Source organism: Protopterus annectens, chromosome 5.part0, assembly GCF_019279795.1.
Source record: "Protopterus annectens isolate FY-2018-M chromosome 5.part0, PAN1.0, whole genome shotgun sequence".
NCBI lineage: Eukaryota > Metazoa > Chordata > Ceratodontiformes > Protopteridae > Protopterus > Protopterus annectens.
In genome coordinates, this window is record NC_056735.1 from 6,719,254 (window position 1) to 6,737,928 (window position 18,675).

The 18,675-nt window shown below is 42.8% G+C and overlaps 1 protein-coding gene across 1 annotated transcript in view; it reads right to left on the reverse strand.

Moving 5' to 3' along the window:
* Positions 1–18,675, reverse strand: part of CYFIP1 (cytoplasmic FMR1 interacting protein 1) — a 2,370,671-nt gene that overhangs the window by 1,103,829 nt on the left and 1,248,167 nt on the right. The window contains exon 15 of the mRNA XM_044072062.1: positions 10,383–10,536. Within this exon, the coding sequence (XP_043927997.1) occupies positions 10,383–10,536 (154 nt within the window). The remainder of the gene's footprint in view (positions 1–10,382; positions 10,537–18,675) is intronic.

Consider the following 18,675-nt stretch of genomic DNA (forward strand, 5'->3'; position numbering starts at 1 on the left):
TGCTGCATTTAAACCTGGAAAAGAGTCAGCTTCTAGAAGTGTGATCCATGAATATTCACACACTTCTTACTCATTAACAAGACTCCCCCCTTTATTCTTCTGTCTGATGTCAATCACTCTAAAGTTGAATGTGTGTGTACTTCCTTTCCCCCTCATATGCCCTCAGAATTATTGAACACAAATCTGAAATACGTAGAGAGATAGCAACTAATGCTCTGGGTAAGCAGGATGGACTGAAGGGTGACTATCCGGAATTTTGTCTTGGCAACCGACAGATTCAAGGTTGAAAGATCCAGAATGGGTCCCAAATCCCCCATTTTCTTTGGCACTAAAAAGAACTTGGAATAAATGCCTGATCTGGACTGGTCTGGGAGAAAAGACTGGATGAATCATTTTTCGAGCAGCCTGGTAACTTCTGTGGCTGCCTCCTCAGCTGACCAGGTTGCACATGTGGGAGGTGTTTGAGGGGAATGTGGGTGGGTGGGTGGAGAAAGGGAATCAAGTAACCTCTGGATATGATTTGCAGAATCCAACGATCACAATCATTTGTAATCGACTCCCAAGCCAATGGGTGCAGAGATGGTCTTCCCCCCACTGCCTCCAGAGACGAGCAGTCGGGCAACCCTTCAGGGTTGCTGGAAGGGTCTGTCTGAAAAAATATCCTGAGACCCTTGGTTCTTAGGACCCCCCCCGGCACAAGGGAGGTGTCTATTGCATTCCTCTCTGCCTCTGGGGGAAGGCGAATCCTGAGCATCTTGGGAAGAACCTTGAGACTGCCAGAACCACATCTTCTTGACCCCATGGTAATTCCAAAAACAAGATCATTGTGGAGTGGAGAAGCGGATCTGGATGGCAGACAAAGTCTTCCCGTCCTTCTTGATCCATTTTTCCAAACAAGGTGGAACCATTGCATGGGGCATTCATGAAAGATACCTTAAAGGGCTCCGAAGAAGCACAAATCCAGAGTTGGGCATGCCACCTAATGGCCACACCTGTTCCTGCAGCCCTAGAGGCACCCTCTGTCAAGTATGATAGGAGCCTCATGGACGTATTAGAGATGGTATTGAGGGTCGCCATGCAGGAGGAGAAAACCACCTTCTCCTCTGCCAACATGGACCCTAGTGCACACTCAGTGACCTCCTTGACCAGGTTCCACTGCAGTCTGATTACATGTGGCAAATAATTCAACGTACTTAAGGCAAAAGTGGCTGACATGTAGGTCCGCTTTCCAAAATGATCCATCACCTGAGGCTCCCTGTCTGGAAGATAAACCGAACAGCTCTCCTGTAAGCTTTTTTTTTTTTTTTGTGGCCGCCGCCACAACCACCATGGCATCGACTGGGAACCTTTGGACCAGTGTCGTTTGTCTGCAGGAACACTGAGTACCTTATCTGGGTACCTGGGGATAGGCTCAACCATATCCAGTTCCTTCCATGCCCTAGATGATGTTAGATCCACTAGGCCTCCTGCGGGAGGGGACACCCAGGAGGTAGAAGGGTCCTGTGCCAAATGCCTCCAGGAATACAGACTCATCTGTGTTGGGCTTATGGATAGACCACTCACCACACTGCCGAAGGATTTCCATGATATCTCCACAAAGGAGACATTTTATTTATTTATTTTCAGTTTGATTACTGGGGAAGTCCACTGGGCCAAGAAGTGCTCATTTTCAGTGGAGGCCCGGGGAGAAAAGCTCCATGTGCAATACAGTACAATAAAGGTTACAAAATACAAAAAAGGTTACGTAATGATTGAGATGAAATACAAGAGTAAGATTCATACATTCAAAAAAAATGTATAGCAAGTGTAATATACATCATGAGACAATTTAAAAAAGCAAAACACATTTTTTTTTTTACCCTTAGGAAGTTCACAATATTTACAAGCTTGGAGTTTATTTAAAGTCAGCTAGTTCAGGTTCTTTAGAGAAATTAGAATAAGGTTAAGAGTATAGCAGAGCAGGAGGATGGAGAGCTTAGTGGGAAGAGTTATGTAGGGTGAAAGCAGGAGCATTTCCATTTGGAAGATAGGTGTAGGAAGAGTTGTTTTTTGAAGGATTCAATGTTAGGTATAGTCCTAAGAGATGGAGGGAGAGAGTTCCATTTTTTACTTAGAGAGGAGGAGAGTAGAAGCTGGCTGGCGGGACGTTTGGGTTTGTGAATGGAGATTAGGTTTTGGTGTTCAGATCTCAGAGATCTGTTTGGGATGTAAAAGGGAAGAATGTTCTTTAAGGCTGGGCATTTATCAGGGGAGAATATTAATTTGTGAGAGCAGGTTAGTTGGAGATAGTCTAGGTGGTTAGGGAGTTCTAACCAATTCAGAGATTGAAGGCAGAGGCAGTGGTGAGTTGATGTTTTGGATTTAGTGGCAAATTTGGAGATCTTATTATAGCAAGCTTCAAGTTTAAAGGTGTTGGAAGTGGACAGATTGGTCAGGAGAGGGGCTCCATATAGAAGAGAAGGTAGGTGATTGCCAGGGTGTGCCTAGAGGAGTTGGAAATAAATTGATTGTTCCTATATAGCATACCTAGCTTTTGGTGGGTTTTCTTTATGTTATGTTGAATGTGAAGATCGAATTTGAGGTGTTCGTCTAAGGTAATGCCAAGGAGTTTTGCAGAGGGGACTACTACTATCGCAGTGTTTGATTGGCTTAGGACATTGAAAGTGTTTTTGTCAAAGGAGGAAACCTTGGAGGAAAATTATTATTTTAGATTTATTGGAGTTGAGGGAAAGGTGGTTTTGGTGCATCCAGTTCTCTGTAGTGGAAAACGCTATTTGAGTTTTAGTCAGTAGTTCAGGAATGTTGGGGGCGGAACAGACCACGGTAGAGTCATCAGCGTATTGGATGACTGTAGTGTCAGGGATGACGGTGTGAAGGTTATTTATAAAGATGTTGAAAAGCATGGGTCTGAGGATGGATCCTTGAGGAATGCCACTAGGTGTAGGCAAGAAGGAAGAGGAGGAGTTCTTCCATTTGACAGCTTGAGATCTGTCAGATAGGTAGCTGGAGAACCAGGATAGAGTATTAGGGGAGAGATTAAGGTTAGCGAGATGATGGAGAAGGTGAGTGTGGGAGATGGTGTCGAAGGCTTTAGAAAGATCTAGCAGTACTGTGGATACAGAGAGTCCAGAGTCTCGAGCTAGATTGACAGCTTCTAGGAAGGATAGTAGGGCAGTTATGGTACTGTGGCCAGGAAGTGGGGAGTTAGAAGGTGAGTCTGAATTAGGTAAGGCAAAAGTTGGTGGTGGACGCATTTTTCTAGAATTTTAGATATTGGTGAGAGGAGGGCAATAGGGCGAAAGTTAGAAATAGAGGTGTTTTTGCCTCCTTTGTGTAGAGGAAGAATGTAGGCTGAACGCCAGTGTTTGGGCACATATGATTCATTTAAGGATCTATTAATCAGGATACTGATTGGGAGAGCAATACCTTCAGCTGCACATTTGAGGAAGGAGGAGGGCATTTGATCAAGGCTTTAATTTGGATAAAAGCTTTTTTATAAAAATGGTGGATACAGGTTTGAGAGGGAAATTTAGGGGATTGTTATTTGGGTTGTTGGGTGTTGTATGGTGGGAGTTAGGTGGATTCTTATTTGGGAATGTTTTGGTTAGCTTAGCTATGGATTCAGTAAAGAAGGTGTTGAAATGGGAGCACAGTTCACTATCAGTTAAACTAGGATCAGGGCAGGGGTTATTCCTAGATCCAGGATGGAGACGGGAGTTGACTGATTTCCAGAATTGTTTAGGGTTCTTGTTGTTGGACTGAAGTCCATTATAGTAGTTTTTTTGTCCTTGGTAATAAGTTTTTTTACTTGGTTGTGGAGTTGTGTGTATTGGAGCAAGGCAGAGGACAGTTTACTTTTCTGGTAAAGCTTCCAGTATTTGTCTCTGTGATGCATAATTTGTTTAGTTTCCTTGGAAAGCCAGGGAGCAGAATTGGCTTTGATTCGTTTGTTTCTTAGAGGGGCTAGGGAGTTAAGAGTATTTAGGAAGATAGAGTTAAAATGTTCTGCAGCGTTGTCGAGAGGGAGAGTGTTTAAGATTTGCCAGTTAATTTGTTTAAAGATGTTAGAAAAAATTAAAGGGTTGAAGTTGCTAAGGTTACGAGTTTGAATGTAGACATGTTGGTGTTGGATGGAGCTTGTTGATCGATGGATGAAGGCAGGGAAATGGTCACTGAAGGTGTCAGGGATGATGCCAGACAGAATGATTTTGTTTGGATGGGAGCTAGTATCCAATCTATGATGGAACCTGGAGGATGGTTTTTATTAGGGTGAGTTGTTGAATGGATTACTTGGGTGAAGTTATAAAGGTTAATGGATAGTGAAGGAGATGACGTGTTGATTTTATTCCAGTCAATACTGACATCGCCTAGAATAAAGGTTTCATATTTTATTTCAGTTGAGGCCCAGTGAAGAATATCTTCAAGGGTGGAGATATTGTTGCCAGGGGAGATGTATATGGAAATTATGCAGATGTTTTTATGTTTATTCAACCTGAGAAGGCCTGTTGTGATTTCAGAATTTTTGAATTGAGGGGTATGGATTTGAAGAGGAATTAGGGAGAGAAGATTGGAGTAGATTAGAGCAGAGCCTCCACCTTTTTTATTTAAACAGTCACTTCTGAGGATGTGGTAACCAGGAGGTAAGATTTCTGAGTCAGAAATATGGGGTTTTAGCCAGGTTTCGGATATGGCTAAGATGTCCGGTTGGTTGTGATTAATCCAAGCTTGGACCTGGTGAAATGTGTTGTTAAGGCTCTGGACACTGATAGTGAAAGATCTTAAGAGTGCTTAGAGGGGTAGTGGGTGGAGAAGGGGAGGAAGTCTTATTTATAGTGGGAGAAGAAGAGGGTGGAGGGATGGAGTAGTCTGTGCTGAGGCAGGGGCCAGGGTTTGGATGAATGTCTCCAGATAAGGCTAGGACATTACATGTGATAAGTTTTGGCCTTTGGTGTTTGCATGGTAAGTATTTATCAGGGGTTAGCAGAAATTTAAGAGAGAGTTTTTATAGAGATAGGGAATAGCTTGAGATGGAAAAGGTGCAGTGGGTTGGGAAGGATAAGGGAGGAGGATATGGTGTGGAAGTGAGAGAGTAGGGAGGATTGAAGTGTTGGATAGTTTCAGTAGGAGGTAGGAATTGGGGAGCTTTATGGGAGTAAGCAGTAGCAAGATACAGAGGTATTAGTAAGAAGAGAAGGAAGCAGGGGAGTTGGATAGTGAAGGGAATTTGGGAAGGCATGTTTAGAAATGGGTGGGGTAATTAATGAGGCAGAGAAAGGAATTTAATATGCTAGTTGAGAAGGGAAGGTGCAGAAATGGATGGATAGAGTTAAAATAGAGGACAATGACAGGGGAAGACTAAGTGTATAGAGATGTAGGAATTGGAGTGGGAGGAGTAGTAGTGGGTGGGGAAGTAAGAGGAGGAGTATTATTTGATGAAAGAATTGGGGAGGGGTAGTTATAAGAGGACTGTGATTGGATAATAGAATGGGGGAGGGGTAGTAAATGAGAGGGCTGACATTGGATGATAGCTGTGGTAGGAGGGGTAAGTTAGGAATAAATGTAGAGGTGCTGGGGGCGGGTGAGATTTGGGGGCAGGGTAGGGGAGCAGAATGTTGTCAAGAGAGAATCAGTGAAGTAAGGAGAGTGCAGGTGAGTCAGAAGGGATCCCCCTGGGGTGATCAAGGGGAACCCTCAGGTCAGTATCATCAGCAAGGGACTCTAGCAGGGAGTTAACGTGCCTCCACTTGCACGTATACTTCTGTGGGGGCTCCTCAGGGGAAATTCTGGAGATAACTCAGAATCCTCGGGGGAGTTCCAGTGTGGAAATCTTCTGGGGCAAAGTGGCAACAGGCTGTACCTGAGGGGGCAGAATGGCAGACTCCAGCCCGGAAAATGAGGGAGCCAGAGGATGGACTCTGAGGATGAAAGTCTCAAGGTTCTCGAAGAGGCCCAGAAGATGCTCTCCACCACCTCAAATGCAGAAGGTGAGTGGATCCTCGAAGTCAGAATGGCCAAGACTGGATCTGCTGCTCCCTGTGCCGTGGGGGGAGCCAGGGTCAAGCCTCCTGGCACTGAAGCTCCGAGAAGAAGAGAAGACCCCGAAAGTTTCAAAGTCGACTCAATCTTCTCGGATAAGAAGCCAAGGCTACAGTTCCGAGAGTCGGTTGGCTCCAAAAACATCGGAGCCGAGCCAGTCAGAGAAATGGTTGGCGTCGAGGTACCAGGAATCATCGGCACTGACCTCTCAATAACGGGAAACCTCGCATCCAAAGACTCTGAAACCAGGAGTTGGATCGGAGGAGGAGTAATGGGGAGAAAGGTGAACTGCATGCTACCAGCCCCACAGGGAGATGGACCAGGCAAGACTACCAACTGGATCGGGGCCCGACGGAACTTTCACATCATCCTGTCCACCTCAGCTTCAGACAGGCTACAAGAAGACTGGATAGAAGATACTGCCGACCCAAGTCTGAAGTGGCGCCAGAGGGAAGCAGAGTGTGGAGGCCAAGCTTGGGAGACCTCTGGGTCCAGTGAAAAGTGAGGGGACCGGAGCCCAGGAAGAGCTCCAGCTCAGATCTGGGTGGGAGTTGGACAGAGGCTCAACCAAGGAAAAGCAGTCTGGTGACCTCTTCCTTGGCTGATCCCCCTCCTTGGATCGGGCCCTCTCTCTGTCCCCGGACTTCCTGGTGGAAAGTTGAGTACCAGAAGCCTGGGAGGAGGAAGAAGAATCAGAGGCCTCCACTGGAGGTGAGAAGTAAGCCTTTCAGGATGAGTTTGTTCCTCCGGTCGATCAATGTGTGGAGGTTGAAGCCCGCACAGATCGAGCAGGAGGAATTCAGATGGGGACACCCCAGCAGACCATGCACAGAGTGTGGGCATAAGATGGGGGAGGTTAAGCCCACACACTGCACACTTCCTGAAGTCAGGTTTTGAGGGTATCCGCCATGGCCAGGAAGAACACCACACACACACACAAAGGAGAGAGAGACTTTTTTTTTTCCTACCGTCTGAGTGCAAAGAGATAGGGTAGTGTTAAAAGTGAGGATAGATCAAAGAGAAGAAAACTAGAGAGCCAAAAGAACTCCAAAAAATACAACTTACTGCAAGTGGAGCTTGTAATGAAGGATACACGCTGCTGATCAAACAAGCAGCAAATGAGATCTGGGGGAGGGATACAGGGGCATTATGGGTAGGGAAGGAGCCTGGACTTTGAATCTGATGCTGGAGTATGCAGCTGAGTCGGAACCGTGCCGGATCTGAGTCTACTCAGGTTGAAGATCAAATGAAAACAACAACTTCAGATCTCAAATTTTATACTTTTTGAAGTACAGGGTAATGTATGCTCCTTTTACTTGGTATAGTGCTTGCCTTAATTACACAAGTTTAAAGAAATGAACTCAGTAAGCATCAGGGCTGGCAAGACAGAAGTAATTTTTGCAGACCTATGAAAGACTGTATCAGTTCAAAGGTGATCCTAATATGAGCAGAAGGCATATTTTTTCTCTCTTCTTCCTATAACTGCAAATGTATCTGTAAAAACAAGATAATTAATGCAAACTGCAGTTCTACTTACCCAGATAATTTTGATGGTGAGGTGGGCATTTGTTCTGTTAAGTGACTACAGAGAAAGATGCTCCAAAGTACAAGGTTGCTCACCATTGATATAGCATGGCAGTACACCAAACACCTCAGAGTTTGTATGAACAAAAAAGTCAACCAAGTGACAGGTTGACATAGCATGCAGTCAATGATGTGAGTTCAACCACACAATGTTCAAGTAACTGGTAACTGCCAAAAACCTCATGAAGCCCCCCCACACACATGCTTACAACCATTTACTCACCCCACCCCCATACATATTAAAAGTCAAAACATCTTTTCTGGCACTCAGGCTGAAAACATAACCTAACAATGTCTTATACCCAATTCCATGTTACAGTCAATTGCACATGACTTAAGGGTTTGTCTCGCATGAGACAGCCAGGTCTGTAAGTAATCACCAGGAGTCAGTCACAAGGTGGTTGCTAGGAGACTGACTTTGCTACCAACTTCTCAGTCATTAGCTGCTGCATGATGACTGACCTATATTCCTCACGAGATGAGGGTGGTCTCAACCTAAGAAGGGGTACAGGCCACCAAAATGGCAGACTTACATGGTGGATGATATTACAAATGCTGCCTGCCCCCCAGACTGCTTACACCCTCATCCTCACTTCTTGCCTAAGATCATTGGTAGGACCTCCTTGTCACTCCCTGCTCTATTAAACCTCCACAGCCACCACCTTGCTTATGTAAAGGAATGCCTACAAGTTCTCTCTTTACCTGTGACAGCCTCGCTTAATCTCTGACATTTTGTATTCTTGAAGGTTGTTCTCCTACCCCAGGGAGCTTAGGGATCTGCAATGTAGCTTCTGGATGGTAAAGGGATGACCACAAGAACACAAAGAGGATTCTGAATGCCTTTTTCGACAAATACACAGGACCACACTGTGTAGCATGTCATACTCATCATCCAGTCCATATCAATGGTGAGAAAGGTCTAAGGGGCATTCTCCTACAGTGGCATGACATCATGGATACATGGTTCAGCACACAGGGCTAGAGACCTTCCAGAGGATTTGTCAAGTTAAGCTATGCTATATCTAAAAATTGTGCATGCACCCTGACATACGGATGAAGAACTGACTAACGTACAAACAACCCATGTTTAATTACTGGCATGAGCAACTGCAGGACCAGGCAGGGTGGATGATGAGCTTCAGAGGCCAGCACCAGCTCACACATCCTGCAGAGGAGGGAGGCTGCTTAAACTGTGGCACCAGCAATACCTTGTGGTGAGTCAGAATATCAATCACCTGTAAAGTACAGTTGTGCAAGAAAACTTACTATAACAGTAGATGTTTGAATGATCACAGCTGCAGCAACTTTAGCTATATGGTTTATATTATCCTGCCAAAAACACAGCTCAAGCTGAGTTGACTAAAAGACAAGTGTGGGCACCAACCCCTTCAGTGCTTTCCTGCCAACAGAGAGAGAGAGAAAAGAGAGAGAGAGACTGAGCCTTAGGAACAAAAAAATAAATGCCCACAACACCCTGGCATAAAAAAAACCTACATACACACACACACACACACACACACACACACACACCAAAACAAGTCTGGATGCCAAGTACTTTAGAGTCTTACTGCTGCTAAACAGTCCACTTCTCCAACGCTTTTAAGGATAATGTGCTGTTCCTTTGCTGGGCAGATAAGTTCCCTTTGGAGAAAAACCTTCCATTCAGTTATTCTGGTTGACTATTAATACTTTTCTTTTGACCATGGAATAAAAGGTCGGTCCCAATGTCAGTCCTTCTTCCAGCCACAAAAAGAATAAGTTAAGCAAACAGTCTGCCACCACAGCAGGTTGGCAATGAGCACTGACCAAGCTATCTCACACCGCATCATGTGGGGATCTCCATGCTGAGTGAGGCAGCATGCACGGCCAGTCAGCTATGGGGAGCCTGAGAGCAACCTATGTGTAGGAGATGGGTAGGCCATTTTACAGAATAAGCAAACTGCAGTCTGGCCCACTCCCTAATATACTTGTCACTCATGGGAACAAATGTGGCAGCATAAAGTACAGTTGTGTACACTTACTATAAATGTAGATGTTCGACGTCATGGAAGAAGGGACAGCATCTGACGCAGGACCCAAGACTTTGTTAATCAGGCTGACTGAGGGCTACCTGCAAGCAGATAACCCAAATGAAATGACTGCAACAGTGAAACTTGAAGAACATCTTCCTTGGTATTACAAAATGGGCACATAAAGTGGAGACAGGATGAAGGTAGTGAAGATAACGTGCAGGACCCTCTGGAGGTGGGGTAGTTAAAAAAATGGCAGCAGCCTTTCCTACTACAAGTCTGCTAGAACTCTTCAGTCTTTCTCATCCTCCTAAGTTTTTCTTCTCCACTATCACTCATGAATGTCTCTCCAAAATGGGGATTCTACATTTGTGGACCATCCACTGGAATTAAATGCCCTATACTCTTTTCTTTGACTTTCTCCACATACCTTCAACGTCTAGATAAGGAGTTGATTAATGAAAAAAACAGTTAAAAATGTGTCAAAAATGATATCCTATGTAAGTGTTCACCATTTGCTTTTCCCAATACTAACACCATGATCTGTAACGATTACCATGTTCAGTTAAATTCTACCATAATTACTCCACACTTTGTATATATTCATACATTTCTTGTGTCATTACTTGAGTGCATCTCCTGGGCTGCAGATGAAAAAGTTCCAGTGGATCTTGGGTTACCAAACTAATGAAAATATATTACTAGTACTACCCCTTGTATCACACAAGTCAACTTTCACAGGACACTTCTTACCACTGAAATTTAGCAAATGCATGTAGAAGAAAGACTCCCGATGAAACTTTTCAATGTCCAAGATAGTTGGCCCCTCAAGACTACTTCGTAAGGTCTTTTTGGAACCACTTTTATCAGCAATGAGTGACTCCAACATTGTCCTCACCATATACAGCTGTAGAACCAAGAAAACAAACAAAAACAATATGTATTAATTAACAGTATGGGAAAGTATTGAAAAATACACATATCTCCACTTATAAATACAGTTAATGAACAATGACTATACTCACCACAGCAACTGATTTTCAAGACTGCGCACTGCAGTGGACAATCTCTTCTAGTAACTGATAATGGTCTCATTTTGTGCAATGAGGCAGTTATTGCTTCTGATGACTGTCTCATTGCACAGATTTGCGATACTCTCATGCTCAGCTTTGTGTGCATCCTACTGGCAGATGCCATTAAGTTATATGCCAGATCTAGGAGGGCACACCGTTTTATGCTCCCCATTTCTGCCTCATTAAACAAAAAAACAAATTAAAGAGATCAAGAAATAATGGCATAAGCTTACAAATGTGGAAGGCATAATAGGATATCTATCCAAAAGTCAAGTGGATAGGCAACTTCCATCAAGAATGCAAGAGTATTGTTTCATCCCTCCTTCCTCCACTGATTTAAAATCAAAGCTTTTGTAAAGGTATCATCATCCCTACCAAAAAAAAAAAAAGTTAAGTAACATTATGTATACAATACATCCCTCTCTAATTTTGGGAGAGCTGATGCCTAAAAGACCAAAACAGACTACCTATTAGATAGGGCCAGTGTACCTCTGACTTGGGCTAGAACAGTACTCTGAATCATTACGTCAAATGAGGGAGGGAGACAGTAGCATGGAGAAAGAATATCAATCTATGCTAATCATGCCCAAACCATTAAAAATTCATGTTTCTAAACTACATGGAAAGAGAAAATAAAATGCTAGCAGCAGGTGGAATCGCCCATCATTCAAACCATTTGGATGAAGTAAACATCAAATCAGAGATTTCTGCCATACAACCGCTGCAGTGGAGACATGTCTGGATGTAATAAAAAAAGAAACAAAATGGTCCCAAGGACAATGCCAGGAAGAGCACATGATTCTCAGGGATAAAGGAGCACATGGAGGGAGATGGTTGCATGAAGGCTAAGCTGGTACAAAGGACTGGACTAAATCAGCAAATTACCTGTATCTGCCAGAACACTTAAGATTTTTGTTTTCAAAAATAATGCTGGTCACGTCTGAAACCTTTAACCTGAAAGGCATCACAAGAGATGTGCTCTAGTTCCATTGTAAAGTGTTTCAGAAAGAAGGAACTAGAATTTAATGTAATTACAATGAAGCAGCTGAAACTTGTCAGCAACAGAAAACACTTCAGACAGTAATCATCTATTAAAAACAAAGTGGAAAGTTAAGACTACTAAAGCTAGCACAGCTGAGCACACTTCGAGGAGCCCCGGTCATGTTTATCTTAATGTAGAATGCAGAAGGAAAGAAAGTAAACTGCAGACAAGATAGAAGGTTCTGAAAAGAGCGAGTTGCTGATTTTACTGAAGAGTTTTCAGCAAAGAAGAAGAGAAAAAGATCCCCCCTCCAAAAAAAAAGGTGGAAAGGCAAAGTTTAAGTGCAGAATGTCTACCAACAGATTATTTATTCAAAACATGAAGTGAAAACTTATTAAAAACAAGCTAATGTTACAGTTATAACTACTTCAAAACCTGTACTACAGTATTTAGATAAAATAAACTTTCAGTAAAAGGTTGCAGTCACCATTTGAGTTTTGTAATTGTATACTACAGAGAAAGTAACACTGTCACATTACTGTAGGATTTCCAAATGTAGATTTGTGGGCAAAAGTATTTTTATTTTATTCGCTGTTAACCCTTGGTCACTGGGTTATATCATAAGTTATAATGTTAAACACTAGAGAAAGTACAGTTTTGTACCTACCATAAATGTAGATGTTCGAAGATCCACATTGCTGCAGTCCTTACATATGGGTAGTCCACTGTCCTCGGTCGGCCCGAATACCAAAGTATTAGGTTGACGTCGGTCAAAGAGCGCTAGCTGACATCAGAGCGTCATTTCTTGCCCCAGATGTCAGAAGGCCCTAAAAAGAAGGGCATAGCCAAACACATCCAACCACCCATGCACCAACAATATACCCTGTATTACAATATTTACAACCCAACCACCCCAAACTACAGAGGGGAAGGAGGGAGTATTACTGCAGCAATGTGGATCTTGAACATCTACATTTATGGTAGGTACAAAACTGTACTATGTTCTTCATCTCACATTGCTGCAGTCTTACATATGGGGTAGAATCCCAAAGCGAGGGAAGAGAGGTTGGTTGGCAAAATCAGCATTGGGAGCTGCCAAAATGCCCTGTAATATAGCAGTGGCAAATCCAGCTAGATTTAGAAAGAATAGTGGAAGGTGGTAATGTTTAGAGAAAGTATGCACTGAACTCCAAGTAGCTGCTTGGCCTGATTCCAGCCGGAATCTCCTTACCATGATGTGAATAACAGAAAGCAATACAAAAAAAAACCACTTAGAAATAGTTTGTTTTGAAACTGGTTTCCCTAAATAATAACATAATTGCCTGTGAATATAAAAGCAGGCAAATGAATAGTTTGGTTTTAAAGCCACACTAGAAACCACTTTAAACTCAGCAGTAGCTGCAGGCTCCCTAATGATTATTAAGGGGAGGAGCCACCAGCACCATCCAGTGATCTTTGCCCAGCAGAGGTAAAAGCTGTTGTACGTCAACATTTTGAACTTTGGAATGTCCAGATATGTGTTGAGGATAGATAATCAAAATTGGTCTCCTTTGGTACTAGAAACAGGAATAAAATCCTAGGCCCACTTCTGACAAAGGGACGGTTGTATAGCTCCTATTTGAGTAGTAGAGAAATCTGTAGCCTCTAGTCTGGAGGAACTTCTGGCATGCCTTTGAAAACTTGTAACCTTGGTGTATGATATCCAAAACCCACTTGTCCTGGGTAATTAAAGTGCCAGCCTTCCTCCTGCTGCCAGGCAAGAAGAATCTGGCAGCTGAAAAGTAGGTCATTGGGCCTGTTCTGCCCTCACCAAGATTGTGCAGGTGAACTCCATGTTCTAGGCCTGAAGGTACTCTGAGCTCTGCCAGACTGAGAATCAGAGGAAGGATCCACCCCTTAGTAGGCCAATTTCTACTAAACTTCGGAGGCTGGACCTGCAAAAAATCTTTGACAGTCTGCATAGACTTAGCCTTGTCTTCCATTTTCTTTAAGACTGACTCCACAGGTGGACCAAACAACACCTCAGACTGTAAAGGAGCATCCAAAATCCTGGTCTTAATATGGTCTGAGAAATTCTGATCCTTTAGCCAGGCATGCCTGCGAAGAACTGAACCAGTGGCAGCCACCCTAGAAGAGGCCTGCAAAGCATCAAAACCACACTGTAAGGAATGCTTACCCACCTGTTCAGAGACATGTACCAAATCTTGTAATTCTTTACACTCAATGCCCTCTGCCAGAGCATCCACCTTAGATTTTAATTGAGAAAGGAGAAAATTCTGATACTTCAACATATGAAATTGGCAATTCAAAGCCCTCATTGCTAAAGTAGAAGAGGTATAGACCTTTTTTCCCCATCTATCCAAAGCTCTAGCCTCTTTATCTAGAGGAACAGGGTTCTTTACAACAGAGGCCCTGACACCCTTAGGTCCCTGGCTAACAGTTTCTGGGTCTGCCCTAGGACTCTTATAGAGATATTTATATTCAGGCACCCTGTAATACCTATCCGGTTTAACTGAGGCAGAGAATCAGGATTAAGGGAAGCCTCTGAAAACACATCTTGCACAACATCCAGAACAGGGGGTATAGCCAAGGGCCTATGCTGAGGCAAAAACAAAAATTCCCTTAGCCTTTTCCGAGAGTCAGAGAAGTCCTGACCTTCCCACTTAAAATGTTCCCTCATAGAATGAAGTGTTTCTGAAAAAGAAAAATCCTCTGGAGGAGAAGCAGAAGGAGTGGAATCTTCTGCATCAGAATCAGAATAGGGCGTGAATTCCTGTAAATCTTCAGCCGAAGACTCTGAATCATCTGAAGCCTGTTCAAAACTTTCCAACTCTGGCTCCACCCTAGGCCTCTTATCAGGAGGGGGCATAGAACCTCTAATCAGAGTAATCAAATCTTCTGCCATTTTAAGCATGTGTTTCTTAGGTACAGACCCTGCAGAACTAGGACTGACACCCATAGAAGACAAACCTGGCCTGCCTCTGGAAGAACCCTTGGAAACAGAAGGAGAGGGCCTAATCACCCTGGGAAGGGAGGGGAGTACAGTAACCTGAGAAGCCCCCTCAGCCTGACCTGCCTCCTGAGAGGCCACATCTTGTAAAATCAAAGTCTCCCCCTGAGACTCCATAGAAGCCTCCGTCGGAACCACCGGTACCACTGAAGCCTCTAAAGCAAAACAGGCGACTCATCCTGTCTGGGTTTAACCGCTTTGTCTTTGCGCTTCTTGAGGCAGGCGGCATATTATAACTGCACCGCCATCAAGACCAGCCTAGCAATCTAACCTTATTAAACCTAGCACAAAAGCGACACCACGCCGTGCTCAGGCCCCAAACAAGGAATACACAAAGAGTGATAACTATATGGTATCTGTTTCCCACAAGAAATACAATTATTCACTTTTCTGACATCCGTAATAAACTGAGGCAAGAAAAACCAAATATTCCCGGTACTCAATAACTTGGTCTGAAACTCCGAACTCGAAAAAATTTCAGAGCCATGAGCGGCACACTTGCTGCGCTTCTGCATCGGACCACGAACACATGTGCACTGGGCTGCATGCATGTTACAGGGAACTTGCATTGGGCAAACAAGGCCAGACAGCATCAGACTAGACATGGAAAGGGAACAGAATGCAAGTATAAGTAGCCTGTGAGAGGAAGGAAAGGTGAAGAGGGGGAGAAGACTAAATCTAAACATATTCTATTCAAGTTATGAAAAGAAGTCAGCCTGAAACAATGCTTAGCAAATGAGAAAGGTCAAGCCGAAGGAGATGAGTCTAACTACTGGGAAGCTTTTAAAGGTATTTATACTTTGCATAAACCCTGGGTGGGCAAAATAGATTGATGACTACTGCAAAGCCATTAAATGCGCTGACATGAAGGTACGAGCGAAATTAAAGGAGCCCATTTTGTTGGTGGATCCTTTACCTGTACAGTGTATGTAATCCATGACGACTTCTGTACTAGTAGTCAGTCATAGGCTCTACATGGCCTAGTAAGCTTTGTCTGTGGTCAACATGGAGAGAGGACTATTGCAGTATCAATAGATGAAGTAGAAAAGTCATGTACATCGTGATGAGGAAGGAAAATGAATAGCCAAAGCAAAATTACACAAAAAGGTAGTTATACAAGTGAATGACATTTAATATTGTGGAAATTGGGGAGAAGACATGGTAACAAGGCAGATCACATGGAGAACAATCTTAGGACATTTTTTACCCTGGTTATACAACTTTGTATATAGTGGCAATGACCTTTCATTTGTTTTGATAACAGCAAAACACATTCCAGCTGTAGCAGACAGTTGTGGATTCCACAAATAGTTAATATCCTGAACATTAAGTGGTACATTAATTTGTATGCTTGTAATTCTTACTTTTGTTGTTCGTACAAGGAACACAAGAACATTTGGAATACAGATCTAATGAGGGCAAATCTAAGAGTAAATGTGCTGACTTCATGTTTATTATTATAGTTATATACATCGAATAACTTTTACAGTAAACAGAGAACCTCTGTATCACAAAGGAATTGGAGTCTAAATGGCATCAGCAGTAGCACAGTCAGCAGGTAATTTACAAAAACAGTACAAAATGAATTAATTTAGCTCATGAAATGTGAATGGGCTCTCTAATCCAATAAATGAGACCCAAGTACTTGTATACTGGGAAAAAAAGCTGTAATTGCATCTTGAACTCCTCTAGGAAAACCATCTCACAGCAGAAGAGCACTGTAAAACTGTAAGGACACTGTTTAGTGCAGGAGTATTTTCTTTATATTCTGGGGACAGACAACGAGGAGTATACATACTGTTCAGGAAGGTGACATCTTCTGCAATGGTGGCCAGAAAGGTAGATAGCAAGGACAAAGGAGTGATAGAGGGATACTGTGTTACCTTGATAAATATGGATTTCCCTATGGAAACAAGAAACCAGGAATTGGCAAGCTTTGTTAAGACAATGGATTTTATTTCAAGAATGTATCTCTTTATGGGGAAGAGACTCAAACACACTTTTTATTCTTGAAGTGTATGCAGGTCTCAGGAATTAAAAAATCCCAAGCTCAGGTAGTTTTTTAAAAGGTTATATGACTTCAAATGGCATTCATTCTGGATTGCCAACTGATTCCCAGACAGGATACAGGAAATCAAAATAGGGGAAGTTACCTCCACAAAGAGACCAGTCATGAGCACAGTTCCCCAGGGTTCTGTGCTAACACCTCTCTTGTTCGGCTTCTATTTTTCTGAAGTATATCATCAAAGGGCTCTGGTTAAGTTTGCCCAGACACCTTAGCCATCCTGCAGGAAGGTTTGTTCCAAATAAATAACTGATGCCAAAATCATGGAATGAAACTAAATGACAAAAATACATTACTGTAGCCTTTGGGAAGTCATCACTACCACACTGACCCAGTTGTTCAGGATATGGGAACTTATGTGGGCACACCTTTTGATTAACATGCGTCCTTGTAAGAAAATTCTTCTATACTGCACAGCTTACAGACAAAAGGATTGTGTCTAGATCTAGAGATGTCACTGTTCCTCATTACTCAAACCTCATTTGCACAATTATTGAGTATAATGCCCTTTTGGCATGTATCTGTCCTTTCATATGCAACAACTGAATGCTCATAGAGATACCTTATTAAAAGAATACACGGCCTAAACAACATGTCCTACATGGACTAACTCAAAGCTCTGTCACTATACTCAATATCATACAGACTGCCATGCGGTGACCAGTGTTTGGTGTACAAGGCATCCTCTGACCCAATACTGATGGATTTACTGCACATCAGTAAGTCCAATGGCATCAGAAATACTCAGTCTAGGATCTAAATGTCTTCTCCAACATCAACAGACTGGTTTAGAGGGACAGTTATATCTCACTGGGGATAAGGCTGCTCTGGAACAGACTCCCCATCCATATAAAACAAAGTTCATCCCTGTCCACATTCAAATGCAACTTGGATCTACATTTAGGGAAAAAGAAAATTACGCCAGGACTTCCCCCTGCACTACCAATGGACAGAAGTAGTTCCTAAATGCTTTATCCCTTGCATGGGACCCCTCGAAATATCTCTGGTATGATTCCAGTTTATTCTCATTACGGTGATATATAATTATTGACCTTCGAATGGGTAAGGCCAATCTCTAACCAAATGGGATAGGTTAATTCAAGCACAAAAAGTGACACTGGCTAACATAAAATGGCCCACAAGGGCAGGCTAGAATTTACCTATGGACCTATAATGGATGTGCATAGAGTTTTGAAATTTTCCTCCAAACACTTAAACTTTTTTTTTTTTTACATAGACTGCAGACAAGTTTGACAATAGATAAAATGTTTTTTAAACACCTTTATTAAATTATTACTTAAGAAATAGGCAAACATGCTTTAGCAGAAAAGAAAACAAACTTTATTAACATTTTTCCATTTACATACATTATACATCACATATCTTTTCTTTCTTTGTAATTATCAGTCCAGCATTACATAAATTGCTGAATTCCTGCCTTCCCTCAAACCTCAACTCATCCTCTTACTGAGCATTCATAGGTTCATAGGTTTATACTAGGCTATCTGCCCTAAGGCATTTATAAGCCTAGCCCAAAGTTATGTGGCTTACCTTATGTTAGAAATAATGTGCCCATTAGTTTGTTGTGCCTCTGTCCAGCAGTGACACAGAGATGATTCCCGGGGTAAACTTACGATCTCCCATCCACCGGTCAAGATTTCTCTTGAACAGAGCCAGCGAGGTGCTCTGCCTCACATGGATCGCATGGGGAGTCTCTGGGTGATAAATCTATCCCTCCAGCACGTCCTATTTATATCCATGCTAAGGTTTAAGTCACTTGCTCTAGTGGTTCTGGTGGATTTGGATTTTTTGAGGTGGAGCATGTCCATTAATTCCGGGTTGGTCATGGCCTTGTATGTCAGGCACAGGTCATCTCTGAGCAGACAGTATGCAACTGAATAGAGTTGGGAGTTTCT